The sequence below is a fragment of the Micropterus salmoides genome, unplaced genomic scaffold, assembly GCF_014851395.1.
Source record: "Micropterus salmoides isolate LMB-PRFRI ecotype aquatic unplaced genomic scaffold, ASM1485139v1 Ms_hic_scaffold_9, whole genome shotgun sequence".
NCBI lineage: Eukaryota > Metazoa > Chordata > Actinopteri > Centrarchiformes > Centrarchidae > Micropterus > Micropterus salmoides.
Window position 1 is genome coordinate 10770153 of NW_024044681.1, and position 12251 is coordinate 10782403.

General features: G+C 38.5%; 1 protein-coding gene across 4 annotated transcripts in view; it reads left to right on the forward strand.

Moving 5' to 3' along the window:
- Window positions 1–12251, forward strand: part of clip2 (CAP-GLY domain containing linker protein 2) — a 47161-nt gene that overhangs the window by 18998 nt on the left and 15912 nt on the right. For 2 of the 4 annotated variants that reach the window (XM_038708656.1, XM_038708657.1), the window contains 6 exons: window positions 3221–3345; window positions 4615–4828; window positions 7396–7593; window positions 7742–7845; window positions 8941–9001; window positions 10773–10877. In XM_038708656.1, the coding sequence (XP_038564584.1) occupies window positions 3221–3345; window positions 4615–4828; window positions 7396–7593; window positions 7742–7845; window positions 8941–9001; window positions 10773–10877 (807 nt within the window). The remainder of the gene's footprint in view (window positions 1–3220; window positions 3346–4614; window positions 4829–7395; window positions 7594–7741; window positions 7846–8940; window positions 9002–10772; window positions 10878–12251) is intronic. The other 2 variants (XM_038708658.1, XM_038708659.1) reach the window with 1 other exon arrangement.

Genomic DNA, 12251 nt, shown 5'->3' on the forward strand with positions numbered 1-12251 from the left:
TGGGTCACATTGCTTTCCATTAATTGATGGGCACAGGGGATAGTTACATCAGATCCTGTGCAGTTGGAAACGGGCAGCTCGAGAAGGCTTCTTCCTGGTCAATATTGTAAATCACTTCGGATTACTTTCAGCACTTAAGAGAGGACAGACCACTGCTGACACATTGATCAGTGAATCCATCTATTTCCTAAGCCTCTCCCATGTAATCTATCTTACTGCGGGGACTTGAAAGTCTAACACCCCTCCTTTGCTGTTGGAAATATAATACTGCCTCAGAAATTTGGTGAAATGAGCACAAAGTGTGAAACTCAGATTACGCATTGTGGACACAAAGCAAGGACTATATTCCTCCACTTGGTATTGAATTATGTGATAGTAGCATAGTGGGACACACTGTTTTCACACACTTTTTTTGGAGACATCTTTGGCACTTAAGCCGTGTCCGGTCCTGCTCTCTTGCATAAGAAAAATCTTTAACTGAGGTCAAACTTTGCCAGTGTGTGCGTGTCAGTGACTAAATACCAGCCTCAAGAGAATGTTACTCAGAATATAAAAAAATCACTTGCTGTAATGTTTCCCAACAGAGAGAAAACATCAGAGGCTAAACATGATTACTGTCTCCATTTGTCTTGGCACGTTTGATGTCTGAGCACCCACAGGAAGTACAGAACTGTCTCACCTCTGCTAGCTGAAAAATTTAACCAGAGGCCATCTCTGCTACTAGTTTAGAGAGTTTGGTAGAGGTTATATTAGTGTTTTCTTTCAGTGGGATTGCATGTGGTTATGGTTGGTGTCGCTTTGGATATTTTGAAAGTGAAAATGGACGCTAGTCAGTGAAATTGTCCCTTGACACAAGCGTAGCACACTTGTAGTAGCAATAATTGGGGGTACATGGAGTCGTGAATGATTTTTTTTAACAGAATAAGAGAGAAATTCAAACGAATCATGTTGCAATTTAAAAAGGATAAATGATCCCTTTCCAAATTCAATTTCATGCGATATGAGCCGTGCAAATGCTTAGACCAACCAACAAAAGTTTTTCGTTACATGCTAATTTACTCACAGTGACTTCAATCAAAACATTTTTCTACATGGAGCCTTATGACATGATTTTTTATAAGTAACAAGACCAAGTGTCTACAGTCTTGCTAGCGGCTCTGTGAGGCTGAATGCCAACATGCTCACAATGACAATGCTAACATGCTGATGTTAAGCAGGTATGATGTTTACCATGCAGAGTGTTAGTTTGCTAACAGTTGCTAATTAGCATTAAACACGAAGTACAGCGGAGGCTGATGGGAGTGTCTTTAGTTTGACAGGTATTTAAATTCCACCTGAGTGAAGAAATCACCAAAGTCATTCGGATACATCATCTGGAGAACGTGAATGTCTGTACCACATTTTGTCCATCCAGCACATATGTCATTCTGGACCACAGTGTTGGACCTACAGACAGACATTGCCAACCCTAGAGCCATGTGTGTTTTCTGATGGAGAAAAAACTGACTGTAGCATGGCTACGCTATCAGAATCAATGCAAAGTTTCCATTTGTGGCCACAAGGAATTCATCACGGATGATAGTTTATATCTCAGCAGTTTATGTTCAGTGTAAATTTAGCTCTTGTGGAACTCTTGACCGCCCTTTGAGTACAGCTTTAAGATGAGATTGGCAATAACAGGAGCCAAGACGTGGCGCATGCTGCCTGGCTGTGTTAGCACTGCTGGCACTTTGACACTGAGTCGCTGAGACATCACACAGCCAGCCTGACAGCAAACCATCTCAGTTTAATGTCTTGTGACACCACAGTGTTTCTTGCCACATTTTCTTCTGTGGTCTCAGCGGTTTAGGAGAAGGACAAGTCAAAGGAGTGTAATATTAATTTGACAATAGATAGCTGAGGAGTGACCCACGCCACACCCTATTTTTTTGTCCTTGTATTCAGTTCCATCAGCTACTATATCCAGTACAGTAATCCTTTTTTGGAAGGTCATGGTTCTTAAATGTGAAATGAATGTTTAGCAATATTAAATGGTTAATTGTAAACAAAGAAAGCAGATGTGGTGCTGAAACATCTGCTCTGCTCTTTGCACTTTCCCATTCTGTACATATGATGATAATGAATACTTGCCTGGGAACGGGATTGGCTATTTTGCTACTTTTCTTGGTCTTATGTGATTGTAAATTGAATATTTTCTGGGTTTTGGACTATTGGTTAGTTGATACAAGACATTTAAGTATGTGCCATTATGTATTTGGCAACTCTGGCTGTAGTGTGTTGTCCTTGGTTTGGTATTTTATTCCTCTAATGCTAGTTGTTCCTCTTAGACATTTAAGTAAATTGTGACCAATAGGGTAATTGCATGTTGATGAGTTTTTATGTCTCATAGATGTGACCACCATGTGTTAGAAAGACACACAGCAGCTGCAACGGTCAGTTTTGCGCGTTGGCTGACCCATTTGAGTACATGTGGATTTTAAACCGTCTGCTTAACAGGAAACATAACACAGAGGATAACTATTAGCAACATCATCTGTGTTACGTTAGCTAAGGGGATTACTGGAAATGTGGTGCAGGTTTTTGAGAAACACTAGCTAATGTGACGTCAAAGGAACAAGTCAGAAGCTACCAAACTAATAGTTTTGGGAAATGTGCTTATTCACTTTTGAGTGGATTGATATCACTCTTATCAGTGTCACTCTTTAGTTGGAGAAACACATGTTTAAGACTTTTTTTCTTCTGTATGTTTCCTGTATCTATGATTTTTATTTTAAGTAAACCGCTGCTACTGCAACACTGCAGTTTCCCTTCGGGGATGAACAAAGTGTCTGGATTATGTCTTGGCTGGGAGCAGTAACTTCCTGGAGTTTGCAACTGCTATGATTTTGTAAGTGTACCAGACTAGCTGTTACCCCTGTTTCCAGTCTTCGTTGCTGGCTGTAGCTTCATGTTTACCGTACAGATATTAGAGTGATGTTGATCTTCATTTAACTCTTCTCCAGAATGTGAGTTAGCGTATTTCCCCTAATGCCAAACGATTTCTTTAACCAGTTTTTTTCCAACCAGAGTATCACATCTAGTTTGATGATTGTATATTAATTGGCCAACTAATACATTCATTAAAACCAGCCATGACCACTTACTGAAACGTCTTTCTTTCTGTGTGTTCTTTTTATGACTGAAAGTGTAACAGTCAGACATTTTCCTTCTCTGTTGTCAGGTGGGAGGCTCTAAGATGGGAGTCATACGCTACATGGGCGAGACAGACTTCGCCAAGGGTGAATGGTGTGGGGTCGAGCTGGATGAGCCCCTGGGGAAGAACGACGGTGCAGTAGCTGGTACAAGGTACACACACATCCACGCACACATTATGTATGCTTCAAGCTCCCCAAATTCCTTTGCTTTTTCACCTAAAAGGAAATTGAGGGGAAGACTGTGGATCCATCTGTTCAGCTGTTTGTTCTTTGTTCTTTCATCTGTTTGTCCATGACATTACACTGACTGGACATCTAGCCCAGAGCTGGTCTGCACCATTGTTTGGGTGTGTTTTTATGCTTCGTATTTATCACATTTAGCATATTTATGACTTGCATTTTCTCACCATACAGAATCTACATACAATTATTTTTAGTAGAGCGCACATTCCTCTCTCTACATTAACACAATCACTGTTTAAAATGGGTAAAATATGTCATTTCTTGAACATTAAAGCTGAAAAACCAAAACCCACATCCAGAGGCATACATTTATTTGTTTAAACTAAAGACTTGTTCTAAGATGTGGTCTTGTTTGGAACCTTCTCTCCCAGTGTAATGCCCAAATAGTTAAGGATTCAAAGTTTATTTGTAGAAGTCTGCATAAAAAAGATATTAGAAGAACAAAAAGTACAGTGTGCAGAGAGGCCCAAAAGGGGCTTATTCATAGCCTGTGACTGTGTTTACAGGATCAAAGATAGACGTAAATAAGGAAGAGAAAGAAAATAGTACAAAATAATACAATTTTGCAATTATAATAATGCAATTTTTTGCTATTTTTTCCTTGGGAAACACTCAAAAGTTCAATCGATTATCAGCATTTTACTAATTTATTTTCTTTTGATTAATAAATTGAATAATCTAAACTAATTATTTCAGCTCTAAGTATTATAACCTATTAATGCTGTTACTACTAATTATTGTAGGTATTAGGTTCTTCATGTATAATATTGTGCATATTTTAAATTCTTGCCCTGTAATGCTGCAGCTCACTCTGGCCTTCTTGCACTTGTCATGCTGGATTTAGTTTTACGGTTTTATAGGTGATTTTACTGTTTTTCAGGTGACTTAACTGATTGGTCATTTAATCGGTGATGCAAAAAGAGCTAAAAGGCACATTTGCACCTGGTTTGAAGCTGACATATTTCCAGATGGCAAAAGAAGATTATTATTTCCTACCAAAATGCCATCAGACCAGCAGCATTTTTTTTCCATCATGCTTATGGATGTGAATGGAAGTACCTAAATAAAGCTTTTTGAATCAAGAACAAATGGAAACTCACTAAAATAACTGTTGTATTGTTGTATTGGGGACATCATTTTAAAGCAGTTCTTTGTCCCCCTTCTTCTCTTCCTGCAGATACTTCCAGTGTCTTCCTAAGTTTGGTTTGTTTGCTCCGATCCACAAGGTGATCCGCATCGGCTTCCCCTCCACCAGCCCGGCCAAAGCTAAGAAGAGCAAGCGGATGGCCATGGGGGTTTCCTCTCTGGCCCACAGCCCCAGCAGCTCCTCCATCAGTTCAGTCAGCTCGGTGGCCTCCTCTGTGGGTGGACGACCGAGCCGAACTGGACTGGTAAGATGATGGCATTGTGCCTCAAATATATGCTGAGAGCTGAGGGGCTGTTCATACAGTAAAATGTGCTGTTTAAAGGAATAGTTACATTTTGGGAAATACGTTTGTTTGCGCTCTTGCCGAGAGTTAGATGAGAAGACTGATGCGGCTGTCATGTCTCTATGGTGAACATGAAGCTACAGACGGTCATGTTGTCGCCATGAAGATGCCAGGAAGCCAGCAGAGACTCCAGGAAGTCACTGCTACAAGGCAAAAGATAGCCCTGCACATATGCTGCATTCACACGCTCCTCGGATAGCCCCATTTCCCACGCTGGGAAGTGGTTCCTCCGACTTTCGTGTGTCTACTAGCTTTATGTCGTAATGTGGAAGCAACGTAGACGTTTTTGTATAGCGTCCGGTTATCTGACTTGTTATCAGAGCTAATGCTGATAAATAACTAGGTCTAGGTCACTCTTCATGGACAGCAACTATCGGTAACAGCCTAATATTATATTACAAATTACAAAACATTGCTATACAATACGTAAATAAATAAAAAGAAATTTACTTTCATCTGCCGTGTTTCTGCGTAATATGATGTCGACTCGGCAAGTCGTCTACCAAAATTTGCACCGACTTCCTGAGTTGTAGTTCCGAATTGAGAGTGCATTGAAGTACATTTTTCCAGTTAGGAACTAATTTTTAATTTTTTCTATGGATGAAACCTAATCTAATTAACAAGCTTAAAAAATTATTTTGTACTTCTAAGCTAAGCTCTTCTTATCTAACTCTTTGCAAGAAACTAAAAAAGCTTATTTCCCAAAATTATTCCTTTACAGTAAGCAAGTGAGTAAGTAAACTTTTTTTCTATAGTGCCATGAGTTAGAAGGTGATAATAATAATTATAATACCATAAAAAACAAGAATTTAAGAAACATGGGACATGATTAAAGTAATATAGTGCTTCTAACCATAACAGTATATTTTCTTTCTTGAACATATGTTTAAAATACTTTTCAATAGGTAGAAAGGTAAAATAAAAAAGTATAACCCAATCTCTGAATACCAAGGGTGCTTATTAAGCTCTTTATTATTATTATTATTATTATCATTATTATTGTTATTATTATTATTGTTGTTGTTGTTATTTTAAATCTTCATTTTTATAATTTATAAAATATCAATTAGTGTGTCTGATTACAGTTGAATATTTCAAAAATTCAAACAGCAGGTTGATGAATGGGTTCATTGTATCAAAAGACTGCCTTATCTACTGAGCAGTTAATGATTTGCATTTTGTTGCTGTGCAATGTGAAGCTGTGAATCACTGACTTTGCATGTTTCCCCTCTGTGACAAATCTGCAGACCTGCAGCTGAAAGAGAGCTTAAGTGGCTCATTCCAACATGCTGTGTCTTTAAGAGTAATATCCTCAGGAATGGTTGGCAACAAACTAAAACAAATGGGACATCAGGGTAACTCACATTGATTTTAGCTTCTGGTTGCAAGCCAGATCGTGAATGGAGAACACTCCCTTTTACTTTCCTTAATTGTTGGCAGTAGTGTCAGGCAGTGCTGAAAGCAACCATTCTGAATTATCAAGCTGATCACGCTGCACAAAATAGTCAGACTCACTATCAGTCCTAAAGATCTGGAAAGTGTGTGACACAGTTCGTGTTGTTAAAAGGTAGGAAAGCAGGCACTGTCCCTAATTTGCAGGTACAGAGTCAATTAGAGCATTAATGACTGTGAAAATAAAGAGAGTGGAATATTAATAACATCCATCAAAGTATAAATTATTTGCCTGTAGCCCTTGCTGCAATACATAATAGAGGTGCCTACATAAAAGCAGGAATCCATGATCTTTGCAACATCCAGTGACCATCTATTGGAAATCATGAGCCTTTTGGCTGTTTCGTCAGAGTTTCTGTATCAGAAATGCTGTAAATGTTTATGTACAGTATTATTACCACTACAACTACTTTGGCTTTCAATCAGCAAGAAAACTCCATCATCAGCATTATTCTGTTATAAAATAAAGGCGTTGGAATTGAAATGATCATAAATGACAGGCAGGAATGCTTTCAAAGAGCACCCTCTAGTGGTCAAAGAAAATGTTGCATCTTTCAGGACTTTATTAAAAACCTCTGCTACAAATTGGGGTTTTATCCATCCATCCATCATCCATACCTGCTCATCCTGGATTGCATATCAGTAGTTTTGCATGTCAGTAACATGATCATGTTTTTAATAATGAAAGCGGTTTTTACTGGATGTTTTCTCATAATGGTGAAAATATTAGTTAGAGATTACAAGAAAGCAGAGCCTGTTATTAATCACAGATAAGCTGGTTTCTCGTTGTCATTAAATAATTGAATTATGATATCGATAAAACAACATCTGAAAGTTTGATCTGTCACCCAGATCGAAGGAGAAACTGTAAAGCTGATTAATTTGTGTCCAATCTTTATCAACTTTATCACTTTTTTCAACCTCTCTACCCCTTTCCTCTATGTTCCCTCGCCTTCTTATCTATCCCTCACACCTTTTACATTACCTTTATATTTTTATATCCTTGGCCTTTTCAGCTGACCGAGACATCGTCGCGCTACGCCCGTAAGATCTCGGGCACCACCGCGCTCCAGGAAGCCCTGAAGGAGAAGCAGCAGCACATCGAGCAGCTGCTGGCTGAGAGGGACATGGAGCGGGCTGAGATGGCTAAGGCCACCAGCCACATCTGTGAGGTGGAGAAGGAGCTGAGCGTCTTGAAGTCACAGCACGTGCAGGTACGAAACAGAACAAGGAGATGATCTGCTAGGGAAGAACAGCGATATGTTGTTGAATAAATCAATCTCCCCAGTGACTTACGCAAAAATAAATCAGTTGTGACTAATACAGTATGTTTCATAAACGCCTTTCTTATACTGTCCACAGTATGTAACGGAGAATGAAAGCACCCTCCAGCAGGTTAAAGCCATGTTGGCCAGCGCACAGAAAGATAAACTGGAATTGTCCAATCAGCTTGAAGAAGAGAAAAGGTAATATCTTAAATTTTCACTCTCTCGTGAAACAGTGCTGGTACTTAAATGTAAATGTAAATGTGAACCATTGTTCGGTATGACATTTGAAGGTATCCACAGGCCTTGACAAAAATACACTCTCAAACCATTTTACATTTTATTGTATTTATTCCTGTTATCTTGGATGTCGAACTTGGTATTCTCATCATCACAAATTTTTATTATCATCATTTGAACTTATCATTGTTTGTTTTGGGCTGAAACGTTCGTGGTCTCTCTTCAGACGTGGTTCATTGCACTGTAGTGTATCTAGACTAAAGAAATTGACTAAAAAAAATCAATATTTTGGTAAATAAACATATTTGCTTTCTTTCTCTAGTAACACCTCTAAAGCTCACTAATTAACACATATGATGTTGTGGTTTAAGGAGAGTTATGTGCTGGAACTATTTCTAGACGAACAACGTGCTTGGCATAGTGATCATACGCAGCTTCCTGGAATCTTATCATCACAGTAAGGTTGCCAGTTTTGGTACCGCTCTGCCTTTACAGAGACCAAAACCTGTGCTCACCTACCAAATTTGGCAACCCGTCCTATTCCAAGAGCGGCTGTCGAGAAGCACTGGACAGAGAGGTAAACTGTTGTTTGTCAAGAAACAGTTTCAGCACATATATCTCCCTAAAATCAGAAATTGTTTTTGTACATTTCTGTTTGTGTACAGATTAAACAAATAAACCCCACTGTTTGATCGATTCAAGACAGTTTAAGAGTTGTTGGTGGGTTTATTTGAGACAGGGCCAAAAACAGGGCCTAACATGTCCTTGCTTCAGCTCCAAACTTAAGACATTTCTTTCTCGTCGCACTCTGGTTAAGAAAGCAAATAAGCTTCTTTTGACTATTGGGACAAAAGTTGTGATTTCTACGAAAACAGACAGCTCACTAGGAAGTGTGAAGTGTGAGGTTGAGAATACATATATGCATGTAACCATGTTTCACACAGAGCAGGTTGACAGTCCTTTGCTGTCTGATGATTCTTAGTGACTCAAACACTACGAGTTGTAAGTCTGAGATCCTTTGACATTTCCATCCTCTGCTACACAACTTGTTTACAGGAAGGTGGAGGACCTCCAATTCAGAGTAGAGGAGGAATGCATCACCAAAGGAGACCTGGAGGTATGTATCAGCATTATTATTACCTAAAAACTGTATTTATAATTGAATGTACTGTATATGCTCTTTTATACTAATGTCCGGTGTATCCTTTATCATGGACATGGATAATAATGTCATTGGAAAGATGACATGGAGCCCAAAAGCGTATTTTGTGGGAGAGTATGAGCATGTTAACATTTCCTTTAGACCAGAGGAGTTCAGATGAGGAGCTCAGTGATGATTCAGCAGGGAACATGATCTGGACTCACTACGGTGGATGGACAGCTTCCGCCAGTCACTACGCTGCCCACTTACTTAAGGAATACAGATATTTCATGAAAAACAAGTTTTCAGTTGCAGCATATTTGGGGGCAAAAGTCAAACAAAATGCAAGTATTTAAAAACCATGACTAAATGGCTTACTTCAATAAAGGCGTGATTTGTACCTAATTTTTAAGCTATGCAGAAAAGTCTGAAATCCATTAGAAAAGGTACCCTATCTTCCCGCCTCCTGTATGTTCTTTGAGAAAGAACCTGAATGGAAGGAAAATGTAATTTGTTCACTTTTGAATATGCTCTTGGCTGTATTTAGCCTACAAATGCATGCACAAACTCCCTAGTATGGTGACAGGAGTATTCACACTAGCCTTAAATACATCCTTTAAACCAAAAAGCTCAAGACAGCTCATGTAAAAGCCGTCGGGGGGCAGCTCTACTTCTTCCTTCGTCCTCTCATGTGGGATTGAGGGCAGACTGGAAGCTACAGTGACTCTCTCTCCTCTCGTTACTTCTTCACATCACGTTGATCATGTTAGTTCATTTTTTTATGTTTTTAAGTAAAATTCTGGCCAAATCTTACACATTGTGCCTTTAAAAATTGTTCACAAATATAAACTTTCAATTTAAAAAACATAATAATAATAATAAATAACATTCTAACTGTAGTTTGTAGTAAACGTTATTTCAACAGGAGTAAATTCTGTAGTGCATTTATTAGGGACTTTTTTCAACCACAGATTAATACCCATTTGATGCTGTTGCGAGTATTGCTGTAGCAACAGGACTCAAAATAAACTACAGTGCTCCTGGTCATGGTAATGAAAGAACATGTCACAGTGCAACACTGTGGCTCACTGATGTGTTTTTAATAGTTTTTGGACAACAATGGAGCTCTGTGGCTCAGAGGTCTAAGCTATATCAGACACTGTACGATCAATTTATTGTTACCTTATCTTTTTAATCATAACCATCCCTCAGTGTGCAGATCGGTAATCGACAGAAATGTCACTTAAATGAGAAATCACATTATCAATTTTTAATTAGCTAATAATCTTAAGAGAGAATAAATGTTACAGTTTAATTAAATGTAAAGTCGGTGAATGTTCAGCACATCTTTAAACCAGTTGGTTATTTTTACCATAAAAACACTATATCATGCAGGGCTTTCAGTACAAAGTACAATCTGCAAAGCTTACACATGACGGATGTGTTGCAGAGTTGTCCCTCCCTGGTGCATCTTAACTGCCAGATAAATGTCACTTCCAAGCCTGAAATTGAACTGACCTAAATCTCCGCAAGTCTTCTCATCTTATGATCAACTCATTTCAGAGTCTAAACTGTTTCAGTGCCGCTGTCTACAAAGCTACCCTCTTATCATATGTTGACTGCTGTTCTGATCTTTATCATTCCCCTTGGATCTTTATGGGTCTCTTTGCCTTGGAGTCTTTTTTTTCTTCTTCTTTTCTATCACTCTTTTGTTCCTCTGTGTCTCTCTCTTTGTCTCTCTCTGTAGCATCAGACGAAATTGGAACACGCCCATATTCGTCAGCTTCAGCAGAACCTGCTCCTCGAAAAGTCGAGAGTAGAGTCGCTCCAGAAAGAATTAGACAAGAGGAGGGTAAAAAGCACGAGCCCTCTGCCTGTAGCCACTGTCCTGTGTGGTTCTGTTTGCTTTTTCTTTGTTGATAGTAACATAACTCACAAGCTGCACAGGTTAAATTCACACTCCGCCTGTCTTTGGTGTCAAACTAGAGATATGTCAGTAATAATTATTTAAAACCAATACACATACAAGTATAGTGGTCAATCTGATCTGCAATCTCAGTTTTAATCTGGGCTTTATTTTCTAAACAAACAGAGGAAGAAAAGGCCTTTTGCACACGTAGACAACACAAACAGCTATGGGTATAACATGGAACCCACAACTACACTGAGGTATACAAAACATGCAGAACAACAGATACAAACATACAAAAGCCTTCCTTTTCTTGCCATTAATAAGTTTTACAGATACATTTCTGCATTTTTACAGGCAAGGAAGTAGAAAGGTTATGTTTAATGCCACAACGTGAAGTGAAAGTATCCATACTGTAAAGTTTGAATCGTTGGAAATATTGCTAAAACTGTGGATCAGTGTCTGTGCTGATACAACAGATACTATCCTACATATCTGTATATCAGTGAACCTTTAATTAGGGCTGCACATAACAATTAATTTTATTGTCGATTATTTTCTCAATTAGCTGACTAGTTGTTCGGTTGTAAGAATGTGAGGAAATGGTGATCAGTGTTTCCCAAAGCCCAAGATGACTTTCTCAAATGTCTTGTTTTGTCAACAAGCAATAAGTATTCACATTAAAGAAGCTGAAATCTGAGAATAATTGAATAGAGAAAGAAAATACTTGTCGATATTAAAATCCAGCAGTTTAAACAATAAGACTGGTGTTATTCTGTAGTTTCATTACTCACTCAAATCCCATGAAAAAAGGCTTAATAATTTACTGAAACAGCTGGGGTAGTAGTAGTGCATTTGTAGGGGACTATTTTCAGCGGCGGATGCCTACACGGTCAGTGTGCTAGTGTGAGTTTTTACAGCACTGACTATGACAATAAACTACAGTGGGTGTGTTCATGGAAATGAAGGAACATGGCATCTAGTGTGGCTCTTTTTATGTGTTTTTAATAATTTTTGGACAACAATGGTGCTCGATAGCGCAGAGGAATAGATATCAGACTTTTGATACACAGATCCTATGTGTTAGTGGGATCATTGTTGGTTTTGGTCTTTTCATAGGATCTGTTGAAATAATCATCTTTAAAAATAATTGAAATATGTTGGTATGTAAAGGTGTCCCACTGTTCTTTCTCAATATAATTAGCCCCAGATATGAATATGCCATTGATGGATGATTACTTTTACCTTGTACGAAGGTAGAAATGAGAAATCACATAACCACATTCGCAGATTGACTTTATCTGCTCCGTCTTCTCC